Source organism: Canis aureus, chromosome 8, assembly GCF_053574225.1.
Source record: "Canis aureus isolate CA01 chromosome 8, VMU_Caureus_v.1.0, whole genome shotgun sequence".
Lineage (NCBI taxonomy): Eukaryota > Metazoa > Chordata > Mammalia > Carnivora > Canidae > Canis > Canis aureus.
In genome coordinates, this window is record NC_135618.1 from 30,203,383 (window position 1) to 30,222,074 (window position 18,692).

An 18,692-nucleotide genomic window follows, 5' to 3' on the forward strand; every position below is an offset into this window, starting at 1 on the left:
TAACCTTGGATTCCATACAAAATCTACTCAATCAACATCCACGGAGATGGGATTGGAAATAATTGTGATATCAAGACAAGGCTGACTGCCTGCGTATTCTTGACTTTAGTAAAATCTCTTGCTTATGAGGTCATTAATTCATATGATAAACATCTTTTGGCCACCTATTTGCCCTAGGTATAGTGCCAGAAGCCAGAATTTCTAACATGAATGAAAAAAGATGCATTATTTGTTTTCAATTTAGCATCAAAAATATTCTGTGATAAGCATATTGGAAGAAGCATAGTGTGCTTTAGGATGTTATGCAAGGTCAACTACCTCAGTCTTCATGGTTGAAGAGAGGTATTCTTTTAGGGGATAATATCTAAATACCGAGTAAAAAAAGCAATGGTAAGTGGCTTGGAAGAGTGTTCACGGTGGAAATAATAGCTTGCCTGGAGGTAAAATAGAGATAGACATTCTCAGGAAATCACAATATCAGCAAAAATCTGTTCGATATACTTCTTTAGACACTGGCAATAACTGACATATAGAACCTTATTTCATATCTCAGGTTGTTCGTTAGGTTATTCATTAGAGCTTCAACCGACACTTCCACTTCACTCAATGAAGATTTATCTATCGAATACCATGTGACAGGCTCTGTACTATGTGCTTGGGACACACTAAAACGATAAAGATACATATCCTAATGATTTTGGTGTAACTAAAATAAATATGCAATGGATAAGAATAGAATATAAAAAGTATGTAGCATTCTTCCAAAACAATTCTACAACTACTGTCTCTTAATCTTATTAAGGACTTGAAACTATAAGCTCCTTGCTTAAAGATGGTACTTCATAATATAGTAAGTATATCACACATATATATAATATGTATATATGTACAATATATGTATAATATGAAAATTAATTTCTAGAATGAGCTTACTAAAATAACCATAAGGTGATAAATACAGATGGGTTACTCTTTTAATAGTTATTAAGCAATATAAGAAATTCCTAATAGCATACAAAACTGAGATAAAAGTTTCAAAATGAATATATGATGGGAATTTCCCAATTATTATTTTAACAGATTGATACCACTCTTGTCCTAAACTTTCTTGTTCACCAGCAGACAGTGAAATTATTTATGTTGCTGTCAAAGCAAAAATACCACCTTCATATGGTGTTTTTCTCTAACAGATTGCTATGTTAAAGAAAACTACCATTTTAGAGGTAATGTAGGCAATTAGTAGCTTCAAATATTTAGCAGTGTCTTGGAAGAGAATGTGCAAAATGTGTTCTCCAAATGAGGAAAGCTAAAGGGATATCCCAATTCATTCACTTACAGAGAATAAGTAAAGAAGTAAAGAGGGAGGGATCTAATTACAGCTATCGACATGACATGAGTAGATCACTTCACACCACTCCAAATTAACTAGATTTAACCTTGTTCCAGTCCACTGGGCAAAGTAAGAAGATAATTTATAATCTAAATAGTGACTATATTATGTACTGTGCATTGTGGCATCTTGGTAGACTCTGAGGACAGAAATAAAACTAAATCATAGTCGTTACCCGCCCCCCCCAGCAACTCCTACAGGAAGACTAACAGAAAAATGAGTAATTTCTTAAATAACGATATCCTTTTTTTTGCAACCTATGTATCTTTTAGTTACATTATAACAGTTGATTGCAGGGATCCCTGGGTGGCGCAGCGGTTTAGTGCCTGCCTTTGGCCCAGGGCACGATCCTGGAGACCCGGGATCGAATCCCACATCGGGCTCCCGGTGCATGGAGCCTGTTTCTCCCTCTGCCTGTGTCTCTGCCTCTCTCTCTCTGTGTGACTATCATAAATAAATAAAAATTAAAAAAAAAAGCAGTTGATTGCATTCCAAACAGCTTTTAGACAATCAGATCTGACACTTTTATACTGAAGGTAATAAAGCACACTACCATATATCAGTCTCCCAAAGTGGAATAAGACCTGTTGTTCCTTGCAATGGATCCTGATTAGAACAGGCAGCAATTTGTTAAGTGTCCTTATTACTTAATGAAACCAAGCCAACTCCAATCTGAACTGTGAATGCTAACAGATACAGCTGTCAACTTCCCCTTAAATAAGTCAAAGGAAATAAAGTAACACTTGCTGGCTTCTAGCAACCACCCTTAGTGGTCTCCAACATTATTAGGGCTCAGGATTGTTCTTAAAACGTTAAGAGTGGTATGGTGTCCACCACTGAACTTTAATGCAGGCTGAATTAGAACATTGTCTTTTGCCAAGTCCTCTTTATATTTCTCCTTAGTGGCGTTCAAGTTATTCATACAATTGACACAATGCTTACTATGGTGCAGTTGTGTGTTCTGACCATTAATGTGGCACCCCAGGGTACTATAATCATAAGTCAGGGCGGCTGTATGGAAACATTAGAACACATGATAAAGTAAGCTGGGACAAATGACCAAACCCACGGACCCTGTAACATGATTGTCTAGGTTCAAATCCTGGGTCTATCACATAGAAGCTGTGTGACCTTAAGCATGATAATTAACTTCTCTGTTTTTCAGTTCCCTCGTGGGTAAAATGTGTATGTTAACATTAGCTTACTTCCAGGGCAATTGTAAGAATGAAATGAGATTCTATATGAAAAGTGCTAACTACAGGAGCTGGCACATAATAATAAGCAGGTACCGAGTGTTAGATCTTACTATTTTATCTGCCTGGAGATATGAAGCCTGATCTAAATCCTGAAGTAGGAGAAGACATCTGCTAGATGGATGAGAAGGCTACAGATATTCCAGGGAAAGAGAATGGTGTGTCCCAGGACAGGGGAGAACACAGGCAAGAGGTTTAACACAGCCGAAGTGCAGGGTAAATGGGGGCAGGTTTATGGCAGTGGAGGGAGTGGCTGGTCAGGAGCCTGGGCACACAGAAGAGTCCCATCCTGAAGGCTACTCTACATCAGGCTAAGCCATTTGTACAATATATTCTCAATTCTCAACAATTATTCTCAAAACCAGTGAAGTTTCTTGAAGACTCATCAGCATTCAAAAAGAAGAGTGCCAGCTAGTAGGGTGTGCTCCACTGTTGACTCTTGCCTAAAGGGAGAAGTCAGGGAAAATAGAGACATGTATGACTCTTCTGTCTCTGCAGAGCTCTCTAAGAGCACAAAGTGCAAAAGTGTTTTAGAGTTTCTTATTAGCTTTGTCAGGAATTGCAACCACTGCCCTTTCTGGCAGTCATCCTTTTGGGAAGTTGTTTGTGAAGAGCTGAGTGAGGAAGGAAAGCCAACCACCTCACACAGTGTAAGGTTCACGCCTGTAAGCCCGGATGCCAGCTTAGCAGTCAGACAGAGGAAGGAAGCTTCCACTGACACTCTATGCGCTCAAGTTCTATGAATAGGGACCTTCATTTGCCTGTACAGTACAGGGCCATTCAAGAGCAATTAAATTTGTTTAAAATAAGAAAGAAATGCTTTTTAAGGAAAAAAAAAGGTGGTTTAGAAGGGATTGCAAAAGTTGATTGTGCTAAAGCACTTTTACACAGGTTTGTTTTAGTTCTCAATTGTCAAGTCGTATTTAAGCTGGTCTCTTACTCTGAAATATGATAACCTTTCTTTTCTCTGAGTTCTTTCTCCTAAATTAATAGCACTGTCTCTAATTCCATGCGCAGCAAGCAAAGAGTTTATTTTACCAGATAACAGTAGGTCTGGTGATCAGCCAATGTCTAAAGAACCACTAGCCAAGTCAGCAGTAGGCCAAAGACTGCAACCAATAGATACTACTCACTAAATCACTTTAAAATCGACTTTCATCTTCTCTACCAGCTAGTATTATTCAGGTTGAGTTTTGAGACAACAGAAAGCAGGGGGAAGAAAAGCTTATAAAAATGACATTTTATTAGGGTTTTGCAAGAAAAAGAAAGATACATTAGTCACCTAATGATATAGAAAACAGTTTAAAATGAAAAAAAAAATAGAACTTTATGTTCTGAATTAAATTGCAAGAGAAATTAGAAGAAGAAAGTCCAAATTTAGGCAAGTCATTATAGTATACCAAAAGCTGCACCGAAATCTGCATTTAAAGTTGCCTCTTTGGTGAAAGAATTTAGGGAACACTGCAATTTTTTATAGCATCTGTGTACACCTCTCTTTCTTCTTTGCTAAGGAACAAAAACTTCGATGGTCAAAAACAAAGTTGGGTTTCCTCTCACCACTCCCAGCTCAGGTCACATTTCCCCAGTATCAAATGAGGGAAGTGGAGGAGTAAAAGCAGAAATACAGATCAGCTCTCAGCCCCCACTCTGTAGTTGCCTTGAATGCCTAATGATTACACCAACTGCCCTTAATTATTTCTCCAAAGGTAGGAGGAAAGAAAAGTGTGCTTAGTATACAATGGAAGTCTGGCTTTTGAATACCTAAGTATAATCATTAAAAACTATTTAAATGATGTGGATGGCTCGGTACTTATTAAACCCTATATTCATATAAATGGTTAGAGTTGATCATGAATATAAATATTAGTTTCCACAGTGTCTTCTTCAGGACCCTACGGACATGTACTGCTTTCCCTAAAGACAGGAAAACTCTTCATTTGACAGAAATACTAGATCTACCATTGTTGTTGCCAGCAAGACAAGTATCATGGTCATCTCTTAAGAGTGTCTACTTCCCGATAGACTAACTGTCCATTTCTTCTTGAGGTGGAAGTTATTTATGTAGTCTCAGATGTCTTAACAATCCAGAAGAAAAATCAATTAGAATTTACATTACTAAGTGCTCTCCTATATCTTCCCAAGTTTGCCACTTGTTTGGCAAAAGATTATCTATTAAACAAACAAGCCATGTTGAGTAATAATCAAATTATTATCTGGTTTAGTAATACAACCAATATGTGTGTGTGTATATATATATATATATAGTCTATATCATCCAGTCAATCTAAAATCAACTTGGAAAGCATAAAATCTGACACAATATGCAATAAACACAGATATATTATTAACTGAATATATTCTTTGAAGTAAATATATCATATATATTTATATTATATAAATATATAATTTCTTAGATTCTTAAAATTCAAAGTGTGACTGGCCCTCCAGTAACAACTTTACAGTGCATAATAAAAAACTATGTTCCTAATCCAGCAACAAACATACACAAAAAATATTTTACAAAGTACTACACTTTCTACTCTGATACCGATAATCCTATAGAATCACATAATTAGGTGTATTGACAATACAAATGATCAAAAATCACCTTTCTCCAAATTTAGAAAATTGAGGAATTTTTAAATGCATTCTATAACTCTGTTCCCTAATGGATTTTCTTTAAATCAATCATTTTCACTTAATCCATCTTCTCACTAAACTCCAAGAAGTACAGTTAGGCAATATTTGGTCATTCCATAAAGTCTCAGACCTACTATTATTTACAGATATTTTTGTCACTATCGCAGACCTTCACTATATTCACTTAGAAAAACATTGAATATTATGGAAATATTTTTATTTTCTATGAGAAAAATCATTTAGCTAATAACTTTTCTATGCTTTGGTTTCTTCATTAGTCAAGTGAGAAGGTAGTAAAGAGAAATAATCTCTACAATAATATCTCTAGCTTTCTCTTTTAAAAATCTATACACCTTTTTTCCCTTCCCTTGAAAAATTCAGCTTTTTATTACAGGCACTCTCAACCAAGCTTGACTTGAGTCCATTCTCATTATCATTCATTATCAAATAAGCAATGCTTCAATAAATTAACCAGAGTGAGTAGAGTTTTTCCCAGAAAAAAAAGCAAACTTTTAGAAAAGAAAGATCACTATTTAGTTTGTGGTTCTGTTTTATGTTTTGTTTTGGTGTCTTATCAGAAATGCTACCCAAAAATGTGAGAAAGAGATTCATGTTTGCCATGCTATATTTTAGGTATAACTTAACTTGAATAATACGCTCTATCTACACTAGTCATATTGAGGCAAACACAGACTCTAAAAAATTAATTAAATAAATTGTAAGAGATATATACATTTCTCACTTGCCACTTCACAATCTTGTCAAAAAATATGAGAATACCTCTTACAGAGTAATTTTATAAAGTGGAGTCTCAGTCAAGTACTTATTATGAAGTAAATTGTCACTTTAAGATATTAATAAACTTAATTTCAAAACTAGTAGACAATTTTGTGAAAGTGTCTACATTTACTTGAATATATACGTGTCACCTAAATCTGTTTAAAACAGGCAGGAAAATGCTTCTCATAAGATACCCGGTTTTCTTTATTGTTTCTCTATTAGACTTTGTCAATTTAAAAAAAAAAAAAAAAAGAGGAAAGACACTATAAATAATCCTAGCAGACACTGCATTTGTTATCAGAAGTGTATCTGACCTTTTAACTGATTTCTGATTAAGGACCCACAGGGACAAACTTGATCTCTTTGCAAGGTTGGATTAGCACATACTCTGGAAGCCAGCACCATTTCACCTGCTGATCCTGGGCACTCAAAACACTCCAGCAAGGCTCACTACCCATTGCTGACAAGCTTTGAAAAGCGCTCATAAAATTAATCAACTTTTTGCAAGACACACTCTTGGTTTTATCACCAAAGGTTGAATAGCATTTCAACTAGTGAAAAAAACAAAAAAAGATTCAATTAAATACTATTTTTCTTACTAATCACTTATAGCTTAACTGGTTTTAAAAGTCTTAAAGCCCTCACCCTTAATGCAATCACAGCACTGTCACTATAAATTCCAGGTAAATATCAGGTTCTCTCTATAACAAGCAATGGACTAATTGATAAATCTATAAATTTCTGAGATAAAACATTTATGTTAACCACAGGGAAATATAGGAGACATAAAATTGAAGTTAATGCAAATGAACATAACTATAAAAACAATACTCTTTTAGGCTAAATCAAAATAAATGCTAAAAAATTGTAATAGGCATGTTAAAGATGTCCAAGTTACAGGGTTCGGATTTGCAAAGCAAAGCAATATGATTCTGTGTGAGATTATAAATTTTCTTCTAATCCATTCAGGCCAAGAACTATTCTTTGTAAGGCAGATGCTTTAGGATCCTAACTACACTTTCTTTAGGATTTAATTTATTAAAAAAAAAGAATTTACCAGAACTCTTTAAGTCTTTGTTTTAAATCCAAGAAATACAAATTTTAGGTGAAAATAGGCTGTTTTAAATTACCTTTTGATTTAGCAATCAAATCACACCCCTGCATCTCACCAACATCAGTAAATTATACTACATAATAACACCTTTATTTAGAAACTGGAATGAAATCATATTCATTCTTACTTCAATTGCAAATCTAATGGCTAGCATAAGAACCGAACACTGGGTTTATTTTTTTCCTTGTGTGATGATTCAGGCCAGGGTTTCCTTTGTAAGCATTAGTATACTATTACTTCCTTTTTGAAGTTTATTAAGTGGCAAAAATGCCTACAAGAGTAGATTTGTAAATATTACTTAGTGGGAAGTAATAAGCACCTAGCAACTTGATGACAAGAATACCAAATCTTACAGTGTGGGTATCCAAACAGTCTTGTAACTTTCAAGACATCTCGTCGGAAATGACAAACAAAAACAACAAATGATGCTTAAACTTTGCTATTCGCCACATTAGTTGGCCTTATAATAACAGTCAGGGTTCCTTTTCCATCACTTACTTGATGTGGTACTGAGATGTTTGTTTAAAAGCGTTTCAGATCTGAAGCTAGACTGAAAAGAGACAACTAATGCAACACAAGTATAGAAATCTGATCTTTCTGATAGCCGTAGAGCTTGAAGGAAGGCCAAGTGTGGAAGAGAAACATAAATATCTGCCCTGAAATAAGCCCTGGATGTCTACAGCAGTGTCTCTTGAGTTTATATATCTCATCCATCTTCATTGAAGAAAATTTGGTTTCTATATTTTTAAATCAAGAGCTGGCATTGCGATACATTGTCCAAATGTGTGTGTAACCAGCTGAAAAAGAAATAGTAGATCTGCTCTTTCTTAACGGAGTGTCTTTTGCCGGCATCACCGCAGTTACAAGTACTTGAAGAGACCCTGTGTTCTAAGGCAGATGCTTTAAAAAAAAAAAAAAAAAAAAAAAAAAAAAAATCCCAAATAATAAATAAAACCAGCAGAGGGCAGAACTGCCGACAGAAATTGACCAGCCCAGCTGGGTGACCAGGTACCAAAGGTAAAAAGCAAACTTTTGATGGATTCCACTTTCAAAGGCTCTTACTATGTATCCTCGAACACATCGGCATGAATGAATGAATCCAAATGATCGGCATGACTTGTAACAAAATCCAAGCACAATTTACATTTGAGGCTCTGGCTCTATCTCCCCGGGAAAAGCCAAGCAGAAGGATCAGCCGGCGGCGCCCGCTGCCCAGGAAGGTGAGCACCGCCGAGCTCGGGGAGGAGCGCGGCCCGGCTTCCAGGGCTCGGCCCGGGAGCGCCGATTCCCACTCGGGAGAACGCAGGTCTGGGCATCCAGCAGGGCCACACTCAGGTTCCCGCGAAAGCCTGCGCATTTGGGGTTGACAACTTGTCTCGCCCTCAGCCAATCCTCGCCACCCTCCTTGCTACCCCCCACGCGTCTGTGCACCCGACAAAGCTCGCTCTTCTCCTCCAAGCGCCCCAGGCCTCCGCCCGCCAGCCGGGGCTGCGGCACCTAACGGGCCGCCGCAGCCCGAGGCCCGGGGAGGGGGCGGGGAGGGGCGGGGAGGGGCGGGGGGCGGGGGAGGAGTGCGGGCGCTCTCCCTCCTCGGGTCCTGACGGGGCTGCCGTCCTCCCAGCAGGTCGGGCCACGGAGCGGTTGCTGGTGCCACGTAGAGCCTTTTCCTCACCTCTCCCCTCCCACCGCATCCCAGGCCCCCTCCTCTCCCCTCCCGAAGCCTGGTCCTCCTCCCCCGCCCCCCTGGCTCGGCGACTTTCATCCTTCTCCAAGGGAACTGCACGTCCAACCTGCAAGAAGAAGCGGGGGCGGGGGCGGGGGCGGGGGCGGGTGGGGGTCGCGGGGGGAGAGGGGCTCTCCCCATCTTCAGCCCCTGCTTTAGAACCTGCCAGTTTTTTCTTCCACTTAAGATCTCTTCCGAATGCCACACACACACACACACACACACTCTCACACTCACACTCACACTCAGTGTGCTCAGTCTCCTAGACTCAGCACCTCTGCTTTCTCTTCTCTCCCTAAACGTAAAAGAGCCCGTTTGTACTTTGTTTCACACAAAGGACTTTATCAAGGTCCCTGTTCTACCCTTTCTCTAGATTTTCTCCTCCTCCGCTCAGCCCTACAAGGACCCCCCTAGGTGGGATGTGAGGAGAGCAGCAGCCGCGCTCCGGGGCCGCGCAGGGGCCCGTGTCAGGCCCGGGCCGGGTGCGGTGCCGGCGCCCCAGGTGACATCCCTGGCCCGGGGCGGGCATCCCCGGGCCGCGCCTGACAGGTCTGCGCCGCCGCGGCCTCCGCCCCGCTCGCGTCCCGCCTCGTCCGGGTCTCTCCGGCCTCGCTCCGGCGCGCGGGCGGCAGCATCCGGACGGTCTCGGGGGGCGGGGGCGGGGGCGGGGGGCAGAGCGGAGGGCCCGGGCCACAGAGGCCGACGCCCCCCCCGGCCGGGGCTTTGTCCTTACCTCCGCCGACCCCTGCAGCCTGGAGGAGGCAAGTCAGCGCGAGGGCGGCCGCGGTGAGCCCCCAGGGCCACCGCCGCGTCCTCCACCGAGACGGCCTCCGCTCCATCTCCGGCCCCGCTCCAGCCGCGACCTCGACCCGCCAACTGCGGCCGCGCACCGACCTCGTCCCCCGCACCGCGTCGTCGGGGCCCGCTACGCGGCCATCGAGGAGGGGGCAGACGGCTCCTCCCGGGCACCCGACGCTGTGCTGCCTGCCTGCGCCTCGCCCCCTCCTCTCCCTCCGCCGCCCCGCCGGCCGCGACCCCGAGGCTCCTCCGCGGGGCCCTGCGCTCACACTGCAGGCTCGCGCGGGGCTCCCGCCGACGACCCGACACGACTGCGCGCCCCTAAAGGCTTCATGCCGTCAGTGGGCCGGCCGCGGGGCCCCGGGCAGCCCCCTCCCCCGCCCACTGCCCTCCGCGCCCCCCTCGGCCCGGCCCGGCCCGCCGCGGGGCCCACCCAATCACACGCGCCCGGCGGCCGCGACCCCGCCCCCCGCCGCCCCGCAGGCCCGGCCCCCCGGCCCCCGGCCCCCGGCTCCCGCGCCCCCCGCGACACCCCCCCCCCGGCTCCCCGCGCCCCCCGGACCCCGCGTACCCCGTGACCGCCCGCGTCCCCCCGGCCCCCTAGCCCTCCGAGCCCCCCGGCCGGCCCCCCGCGCCCCCTGCGCCCCCGGACCCCCGGCCACCCCCCCTCGCCCCCCCGCGCCCCCGCCCTCCCCGCCCGCGCGGAGCCCCGACAAGAAGTGGGAGGGAGTTACGCGGGACGCGTGCTTGGCTCCTGCACCTCGGGAATGAAAGGAATGGCAGGAGAGCCCCGGAGCCCGCAGAGCTCTCAAGGAGCTTCTGTATTCAATAAAAACAGCTACTTGTCCGCCCGCGGCCGTCCGTGAGGCTCGTCGCCGGCGGGGGAGGGAGCAGCGCGGCCGCGGGCCGACCCGGGCGCACACCCCTCGGGTGGCGGGCGTGGGACCCGCGACTCGGGGCTCCCTTGCTCCGGAAGGGATCTGTGTTTTTTACTTTATTTCATTTTATTCATTTTTAAACTGAGAATTAGAAGAAAGGGATGAAGGTGAGTTGCAGGGACCCAAGAGGTCACCCCCCACCCCACCCCCGATCTTAGACTGAAGCCGGCCTCCCTTCCAGTTCTGAACCTGACAAGTTCCTCTCTTAGATGCTTAAGCTCTGCACTACCTGCATTCAGTCTGGTCTCTTAAAGAGCCGAACTGTACTTTGAGGCAGGAGGAGAAAGAGATGTATGGGAGCTGACATTGAGGGGGTGAGTGATTTGATTTTCCAGCTGATTCTGACCTGGTCTCCAATGAGGGGGCCAAGCGCGAGGAGGAAGGACAAGCAAGGCAACTAGCAGAGAGATGCCCAAGCGTTTAGGCCCACAGCTCCTGTAAAGGGCCTCAGGGGCTGAGAGCCTGGGCACTCCACAGAGTTGAAATAGTAAGGGGCAGGTATCTAAATTCCTTCTATTTACCCTCCCCCAAAGTAATCCCCTTAAACCTGGACTATAGATTACCTGGTCATTTTTTCCAAGCTTAAATTATGCCCTCCTCTTGGCTCCTTTGTGTTCCTTAATGTTTCCTGAGATGTCTCTTTCAAAAATGTTCTGGAACAGATCCCAACAAGGTAGCCAGCATACATACATTAGGCGCGCAGTAGAGATGGGCTGAGTGATGAATACATTTTTCCGGTTGACAAAGACTGGACACTTTGACCAGGACGGGCGCTGAGTATTTAAGACCTCTCAGTGCTTAAGGATTCTCAACTAAGTTTATGAGGCACATACGTCCACTAATCTCTAGGAACCTAGTTTCTCTGTTATCGAAACACACCTCATTAGATCCATTAGATTAATCAGATAATCCATTTACTTGGTGTAGAAGTTGGAAGGAAGGTTTACAGAGACTAGGTGGAGGTCCAAGATGGAATTGTTTAACAACATAGATGAGGCATATAAAATGAGGAAAGCAACTAATACTAAAGCCAAAAATACCTGCAACATGACTGTCACCGTCTGTGACAAAGACATTCCCACATCAAGAAATTTACCTCTTCGATAACACTTTAAAACAAACAAATGAAAACCCCACTTTATGTTAGAAATGCTACCGGCGAATGTTTGGGATGCCTTATATTGGCTACAGAGAAAAGTCACCAACTAACTTCTCCAACCTCTAGTTGCTAATATAGTTTCATAAAATGATTAAATATCCAATTGTGTTTAAATGTGGCAAGTGCAATTACAAATTAAGCACCTTATGATGGAAATATAGGTCATTTTGCCATCTTAGGTATCCTTCATTTTTCTCAAAATAAAAAAAAAGGAAATTTTCAGTTGACAAACTTTCCGAAACACGACTTTTCTGTTCGGTTCTTTGTGTATTTCTGAACTTGTTTTATAGGTCTTCTCCTAGAAGTAAAAGAGCAAAATAAATACAAAGTTTAGAAATAGGTATTTGTGAGGCTACCAGATTCCTAAACCAACTCAATAGCCAGAGATAGTTAACAGCACCTGCAGCAACCTGTAGAATGATATTCCAAACTGTTTCTCAGTAGCTCTCCTGATTTACTGAGAATTCCATGGCCTGATACTGCTCTAGAAGGTGAGAAATGATGCAGTCAGTCTAGCAAGCCCCACCTTCTGGTCACATCTCAGGCCTTCTCACTAGGGTGAAAGGGTCCTTTCAGGCAAAGTGTCTTGGGTGAATAGAGTTATTTCTACTCTATGCTTTCTGTACTCTGTGGTCTAAATTCCTCTGGCCACCGCCCAGCTAGGCATAACCTGGGTCTGAATTAACGCCTCTGGAAGGAAATATAGTAGATTCATGGTAAGGAGTCGGTATTTCTGTCTAACTCCTGTAGTCTGCAGCCAGCTGCCAGACCTAGAGGCTCCCAGAAGCAGGCTCATGCATTTACAGGAGATGAATTCAGCAAAAGAAAGGGTAACACTGAACAACAAAGGGTATAGAGGAAAGCTAGAAGATGCACACTTCACCGCCTTCAACTTCGCAAGAGATCACTTCCAAGGACGTCACTTCCCAGGTCACCTTTCAGGCAGTCCTTGCTGTTCATACACAGATTCAGAATGTAACAGAAAAACAGTGTCCTTGACATAGGCCTTTAATTTGGAGCACCATTAGCTAGATAGCATTTCTTATCTTGTCACATTAAGAAGCGTTGGAGATATTTGCCTAGCTTTGTAGAATTCGTTCGGATTGTAAGTCTTTCAAAAGCAGGGAAAGTTTAGAGAGAAAAAAAAAAAAGAGTCGCTTCTTTTGTAGGAGTATTTTAGGTTGATTGTCCATTCTGGCTTCTCAGAGAAATAATCTGATAATAGATTGGGACGTCAGATTGGGGGAATTTAAATGTTCTAGGCAGTCTTCAGAATTCGTGGAGCTTTAGTGAACATTGTGAAAAGTTTCTATCTCCCTTAAGCTCCTCACAAATCCCTAGGAATCAGGGGATACAGATTGAGAACCAGTGTCTTAAATATGGAGACCTCAAAAGCCAACTGGGAATGAAGAAACCTGGTCCAGTGCTGGATGGCCCTAATACAAATAGTAGTAAAGTATGGGAGATAGAAATAACTCTAATATAATAAGAGCTAAATCGTTACAGGTAGAATTAGGGGAAAGAAGATATAGATTAAGTAGCAAGATTTTAGAACAGATGCATCATCTTTTAGATCATCTGACATTCATATTTTCTCATACTGATGTTTTATCCTTCCTATTTTTGTTATATGTAACATAGATATTGACATATATAATATGTATATTATATATAAAATATTTATATATATATATATGCCTAGGATATTTATATACATTTTCTCCAAACATCTTACTATATAACTAAAATCATTGCATCAGATTTGACTTCTTGAATGAGAAATTATTACGGGGGTGGGAAACTCTTGCACACATCAGAAATACTTAAAATGTTTCAAAGAAAATTGCTGTTGAATATAATCCCTCTCTTACTGTGCCTAATGGTTTGTCTTTCTTGCCCTTTTCTGAACTTAGGTCAATTATTTTAAGAAAGAAATGACTAAGCAGTTTGACATTTATTTTACAGTTTTTCTAATACATGAGAGGCTGAAAATTAGGCTCTGTTTAAAAATGGTGTTAGTCCCTCTTACCTCACAGATGGGCCATTGTACTGCAAAAAGCGGGAGTGGGGAGAGGACAGAAAAGTTTATTTCCATAGTTCATCCTACGTCACAAGTACCCCACAGTGATGACTGGGTATTTTTTGGCACCTTTCCTGTGAAACAACTTACAGAACTTCAGAGAAATCCAAATTTAGTCCAATTTCCATGATCAAACATACTCTGCAGATGAAAAGTTTGGTCTGTTGGAGTGTTGAAGGAGTCAATTCAGAAATGATTGACCCATCCCGTTTAAAATATCCTAAAGAAAACAAAATATAAGTGAACTCACCACAACCAAGGAGCATGGCCTTGTACATGCATGTGCATCTCTCTTAAAAATATCCTTTCGTTAGCTATATTTGTCATCCTAGTTCTTTCTCATAATTGTCCAGAGTAGAAAAGAGGAACCAGAATAGAATGATTCAGGGTAAAAACTGGGATATTTTTTGGACCTTTGTCAAGATATTTTTACTCTCTGTATCTTTTTTTTCTTCTTAATTGAATAAGTTCGGCATTTACTAAGCTCCTGTGTGTCAGCAAAAATATAACATGACTTTTTACCAAGTGGTACAGGACAGCATCAACATCTCTATCAGTAAAAAGTAGAAGATGGGATTTTAAACATTTTAATGAATCACGTGTCGTGGCCAAAAGAAGTGCCACACCAATGGTGTTTCACTGCACATGGCGCCCCAACTATCATTAGAGTAGTATTCATCTTGATTCACACTGGCTGCTCCTAATAAAATGAGGTTGCTGAAGGTAAGGATTTTAGTTTCTTTAAAGGGATTATTTCCTCTTAAGAATGTACTCATACAAATAGTTTTTTTGGACACATCATTTCATAATATAAATAATAAAAGGAACCACAATGATTGTTACACCTTCTCAAACAAACAGACTCCTTCTTTCCACCTCTACCCTGTCTTCAAGGAGTTATCTACCCCACTGGCATTTGTCAGTATTTTCAACTTAAAATGATTATTATTTCCAGACAGCCATATGTGGTCTGTTTTGTGCCTCCACCGTTTGTAGCAATTCATTTCATTCTGGAACCAAATGCATGTGCTTTGGAAACTGAAGACTCACATAAGACACATTTCTGAATTATATACAACATTTCTGTTATTTTTATATGACAGTCTTATACATTCTCTTGATGCAACAACAAATGCCAACTACAAGATTTAAGGCTGGCAAAATACGGTTAAATATCAAAATAGATCTGATTTTTAAAACATCTGTGATGAATAACTCCAACTTAATTTGTTTTGCAGAAACAGTGTTTAATAACCCTCCCAATATTGTATTTTCTGCCAGTACTGGTATGGTCAAATTATTGCACATTCAAATGCTGCACAAACAGTAGATCCTATTTCAAAAGTTTTCACAATGTAATCTGTTAAGACTGAAAATCACATATGGATTTAAATGGTTACAGAACAAGCAATACTTTATATGAAGGTATACTTTTAAATGTAAAACACTCTTGTCATTATAATGACTTTTATTTAAAATTCTTAGTTTTGTTCCTGTTGGTCTTCATATCTATCTTCATGAGGCAGGGATGTGGCGATTTTAATAGTTTCATTTTAAGGACGAAGTTAGGCACACTCAGAGTTCAAAATAGGAATCCAGAAACAAAATATGTGACAAAAACTTTATTTCACACCTGTTCTCATTATTTTTTCGTTATAAATAATGAATTTATAGAATATGTATTTTTTTTATTTTATAGTAGGCATAAAAAGTAGGAGAAAGCAACTAAGGTACAAAAGACACTGGAAGACCATAATGTAATCAGATCTACAGCTCCTGGATAATTGCTTGATTCTCATCAGAGACTGTCAATATTCCATCCATTGCCATTACCAATAAATCATTGCTTTTGTTCGGATGGTAAAAAAAAAAAAAATTCTTGGATATAAACTATTAAAATGAATAAAATCTCCAGCATTACAAATCTTAAAATAAGGAAAGGAAATGTTATTGACCTTACTTATAGCCTTAAAACAATATATATAAATCTAACTCAAGATTTATATGTTTGAATAAGTTTCTAAGAAATAAAAAACCTATTCTTAAAGATTAATGAAGATAAGTTCTGTTTATCTCAATGCCAACTCTCAAGTTGCACTCTCTTCTGGGATTTTAAAATCACTTTATAACTTTACACACTGCTGCAGACAGGAAACACTACTGACATTAACCTTGAGTCATTTTATGCTTTCTAAGAAGAGAAAGGAAAAAAAGACATTAAATACGTTAAACAGAAGAAATATCATAATTGTATTAACATTTTGTAAATGCATGGCACATGTGGAAAGTTACAAGTATTACATATGAACTTCTAACTCAAAATTTTGAAACTTTGAGGCTGATGATATATCATGCCTTAGATAAATATTTCCTTCTAGACTACACATTTCCTTCTGAACTACATGTTCATTCTATGTTGTCACTTGAATGCCTTGGTTTCCTCTTTTCATTGAACTCTGTATGCTTTTGTTGACACGTAATTGTGCACTTTAATGCAGCTTTAAAATGCAACAGAGCCTGTTTAAGTGATTTTGCCCATTATTTTATTTTGTTTCATTTTTCTATTCAAATTCAGTTTGCCAACATACAGTATAACACCCACTGCTCATCACATCACATGCCCTCCTTAATGCTTGTCCCCCAGTTACTCCAGTCCATTATTTTAAAGCATTGGGACTTTAGTTATGAGTCATTATATTCCTGAGACCCATGCTAGGATTGGACCCCCAGGAAGATACTGGCAATACCACGGGGCTCTTACCAACCTGGAAGGAAGACAAAACACCAGCACCACTGATGAAACAAGATTTTTGAGGTGTGGATAATCAAGACAAAGTTTGACACATTTCTTGAAGCACAGTTTACTGGGATATTTTACCAAATCAGTGTTCAAACTTCAGAAGGATTTGTTCCGCCGATAAAATCCCATCAAGTTTAGATCTCCTCCTCATCTCTACCATTTCATGATAATAAGGAATTGTACGCTTTGTGTCTAACCTCTGTGAACTTTCATATTGACAACCAACCAGCACTGCTTCCTATAGTCTTCTCTTGCTATTCCTATCCAATAATTCTGAAGCAGGATATCTGAGTAAATTTTGATGAATGGTAAGAATGAAAGAAAGAAAATGTCAAGGAATTCATATAAAAATGTCAAATCATTGGTGACAATTTCTTAATTCATATGCATACACATTCATATTGTACTGCAAATACAGACCAGCAAAAATAGTGCCATGAGTTATTCTCAAAAATATGTCATATATATGGATAGTGATTTCATCATATTTGAATGGGATATTGGCCGAAATCCTAGAATCTTAATGTTTGGGTAGAGAAAGACAAAGCTATTAATAAGTCACTTAATTAGGAAATAAGGCATCCTACTTTGGGAATAACTGTTATTACTTATAGAAAGTGATTTTTTTACAAGATCTCCATTCTTAGTACTGCTTTAAATGGATCTTTATTTAAGATTATAACTTACATAAAATTTGATCATGTAATGATCAGAAATATTTTAAATACACACTTAAATACACACCCACAACATATATATCTTGGTATCTCAGATAAATAACTTTATGAATGTAAACATTATCCAGAGATTTTGTGATGGATATTATAGTGCTCTGAACAAATATGTACTTATTTAGCCTCTGACTACACCAGGAAAGATACTTCTTACTACTTCTTGAAAACCTGGCTCAGTCTTCATCATCCTTGTCTTTAGCAATATTCCTGGGAAATATTTACAAGGAATGCCTAACCAGCCTATTATTCTGGTAGCCTGTGGACATCTTTGAGTCCATTTACATTCCATATCTATTACTAAGACATTTTCTTGAATCTTCCATTGCCAGAGAATTTTATTCCTCAGAATTTTAGGGGCTAGAACAAGAATAAAAGATGGAGTATTTTTGCAAGAAAAGCAATCAGCAGGGGAGAAAATTACATATCTTAAGGGAGAAACTCAGAGCAGTAGAAGAAAGAAAGAGATGATGAAAGAACATAATGGAAACAGGAAAAAATAGACTTTTAGCAGTCATTGTAAGTGAGAAGTGTTAAAGATAGGGAGTTGTCTAAGAAAATATTTGAGTAAGTGTTTTTCCATGATGCATTTTCTTACTTTTCTGACCCTCTTCTCCTGTTTTTCTTTTTCTTTTTTAATATCTTTAAACAATCTCTACACCCATCGTGGGGCTCAAACTCTCAACTCCAAGAGCAAGAGTTGCATACTTCACTGGCTGAGCTGGCCAGGTGCCCCACATACCTCTTTCTCCTGCTTTAAGGACAAACATTTAGCTGAGACATCTCAGCTCAGCTCATTGCCTTTTGCTCTAGGACTGAGACTTATTTGTACTCTTTACTTCCCTGGTTATCAAACCTTTGGATTCCAACTGAGTTATATCACTTGAGGCAGATCATGAAACTTCTCAGCCTCCATGACCACATAAGCCAATTGCTCACAATAAATAAATAAATAAATAAATAAATAAATAAATAAATACATATTTTATAAATGTGTATATTATATATACACACACATATATGTGTATATATGTATATATATGTCTGTATATATGCACACATAGGCTTTATTTTATCATTTTGGACTGCTCAACTGTTCTTGGAGCTCTCTCAGAGAAATTTGAGATTATTCTCTTCCCCCATACTATACTAAATATTTGTTTTTAAAAGACTGTTATATATAAATATTGTTTGTTTATAACAATTTATAACATTGTTTACAAACAATGTTTGTAAAATGAAGAGCACATGCAGAGAAATCAAGATTTATATAAAAAATATTAGAA

General features: G+C 40.3%; 1 protein-coding gene, 1 long non-coding RNA gene and 1 pseudogene across 5 annotated transcripts in view; all 3 read right to left on the reverse strand.

The window, feature by feature from the left end:
* COL11A1 (collagen type XI alpha 1 chain) overlaps window positions 1-10,049 on the reverse strand; it is a 196,770-nt gene extending 186,721 nt beyond the window's left edge. For all 4 annotated transcript variants that reach the window (XM_077905647.1, XM_077905645.1, XM_077905646.1 and 1 more), the window contains exon 1: window positions 9,634-10,049. In XM_077905647.1, coding sequence (XP_077761773.1) covers window positions 9,634-9,739 — 106 coding nt within the window. In that variant the 5' untranslated portion in view covers window positions 9,740-10,049. The remainder of the gene's footprint in view (window positions 1-9,633) is intronic.
* LOC144318172 (superoxide dismutase [Mn], mitochondrial pseudogene) lies at window positions 1,855-8,534 on the reverse strand (annotated as a pseudogene).
* Window positions 10,050-11,533: 1,484 nt separating the features above from the next.
* The window catches only part of LOC144318569 (uncharacterized), a 49,749-nt gene continuing 42,590 nt past the window's right edge, over window positions 11,534-18,692 (reverse strand). The window contains exons 4-5 of the long non-coding RNA XR_013384570.1: window positions 13,825-14,095; window positions 11,534-12,093 (exon numbers count right to left, since the gene is read on the reverse strand). This is a non-coding gene — a long non-coding RNA (uncharacterized LOC144318569). The remainder of the gene's footprint in view (window positions 12,094-13,824; window positions 14,096-18,692) is intronic.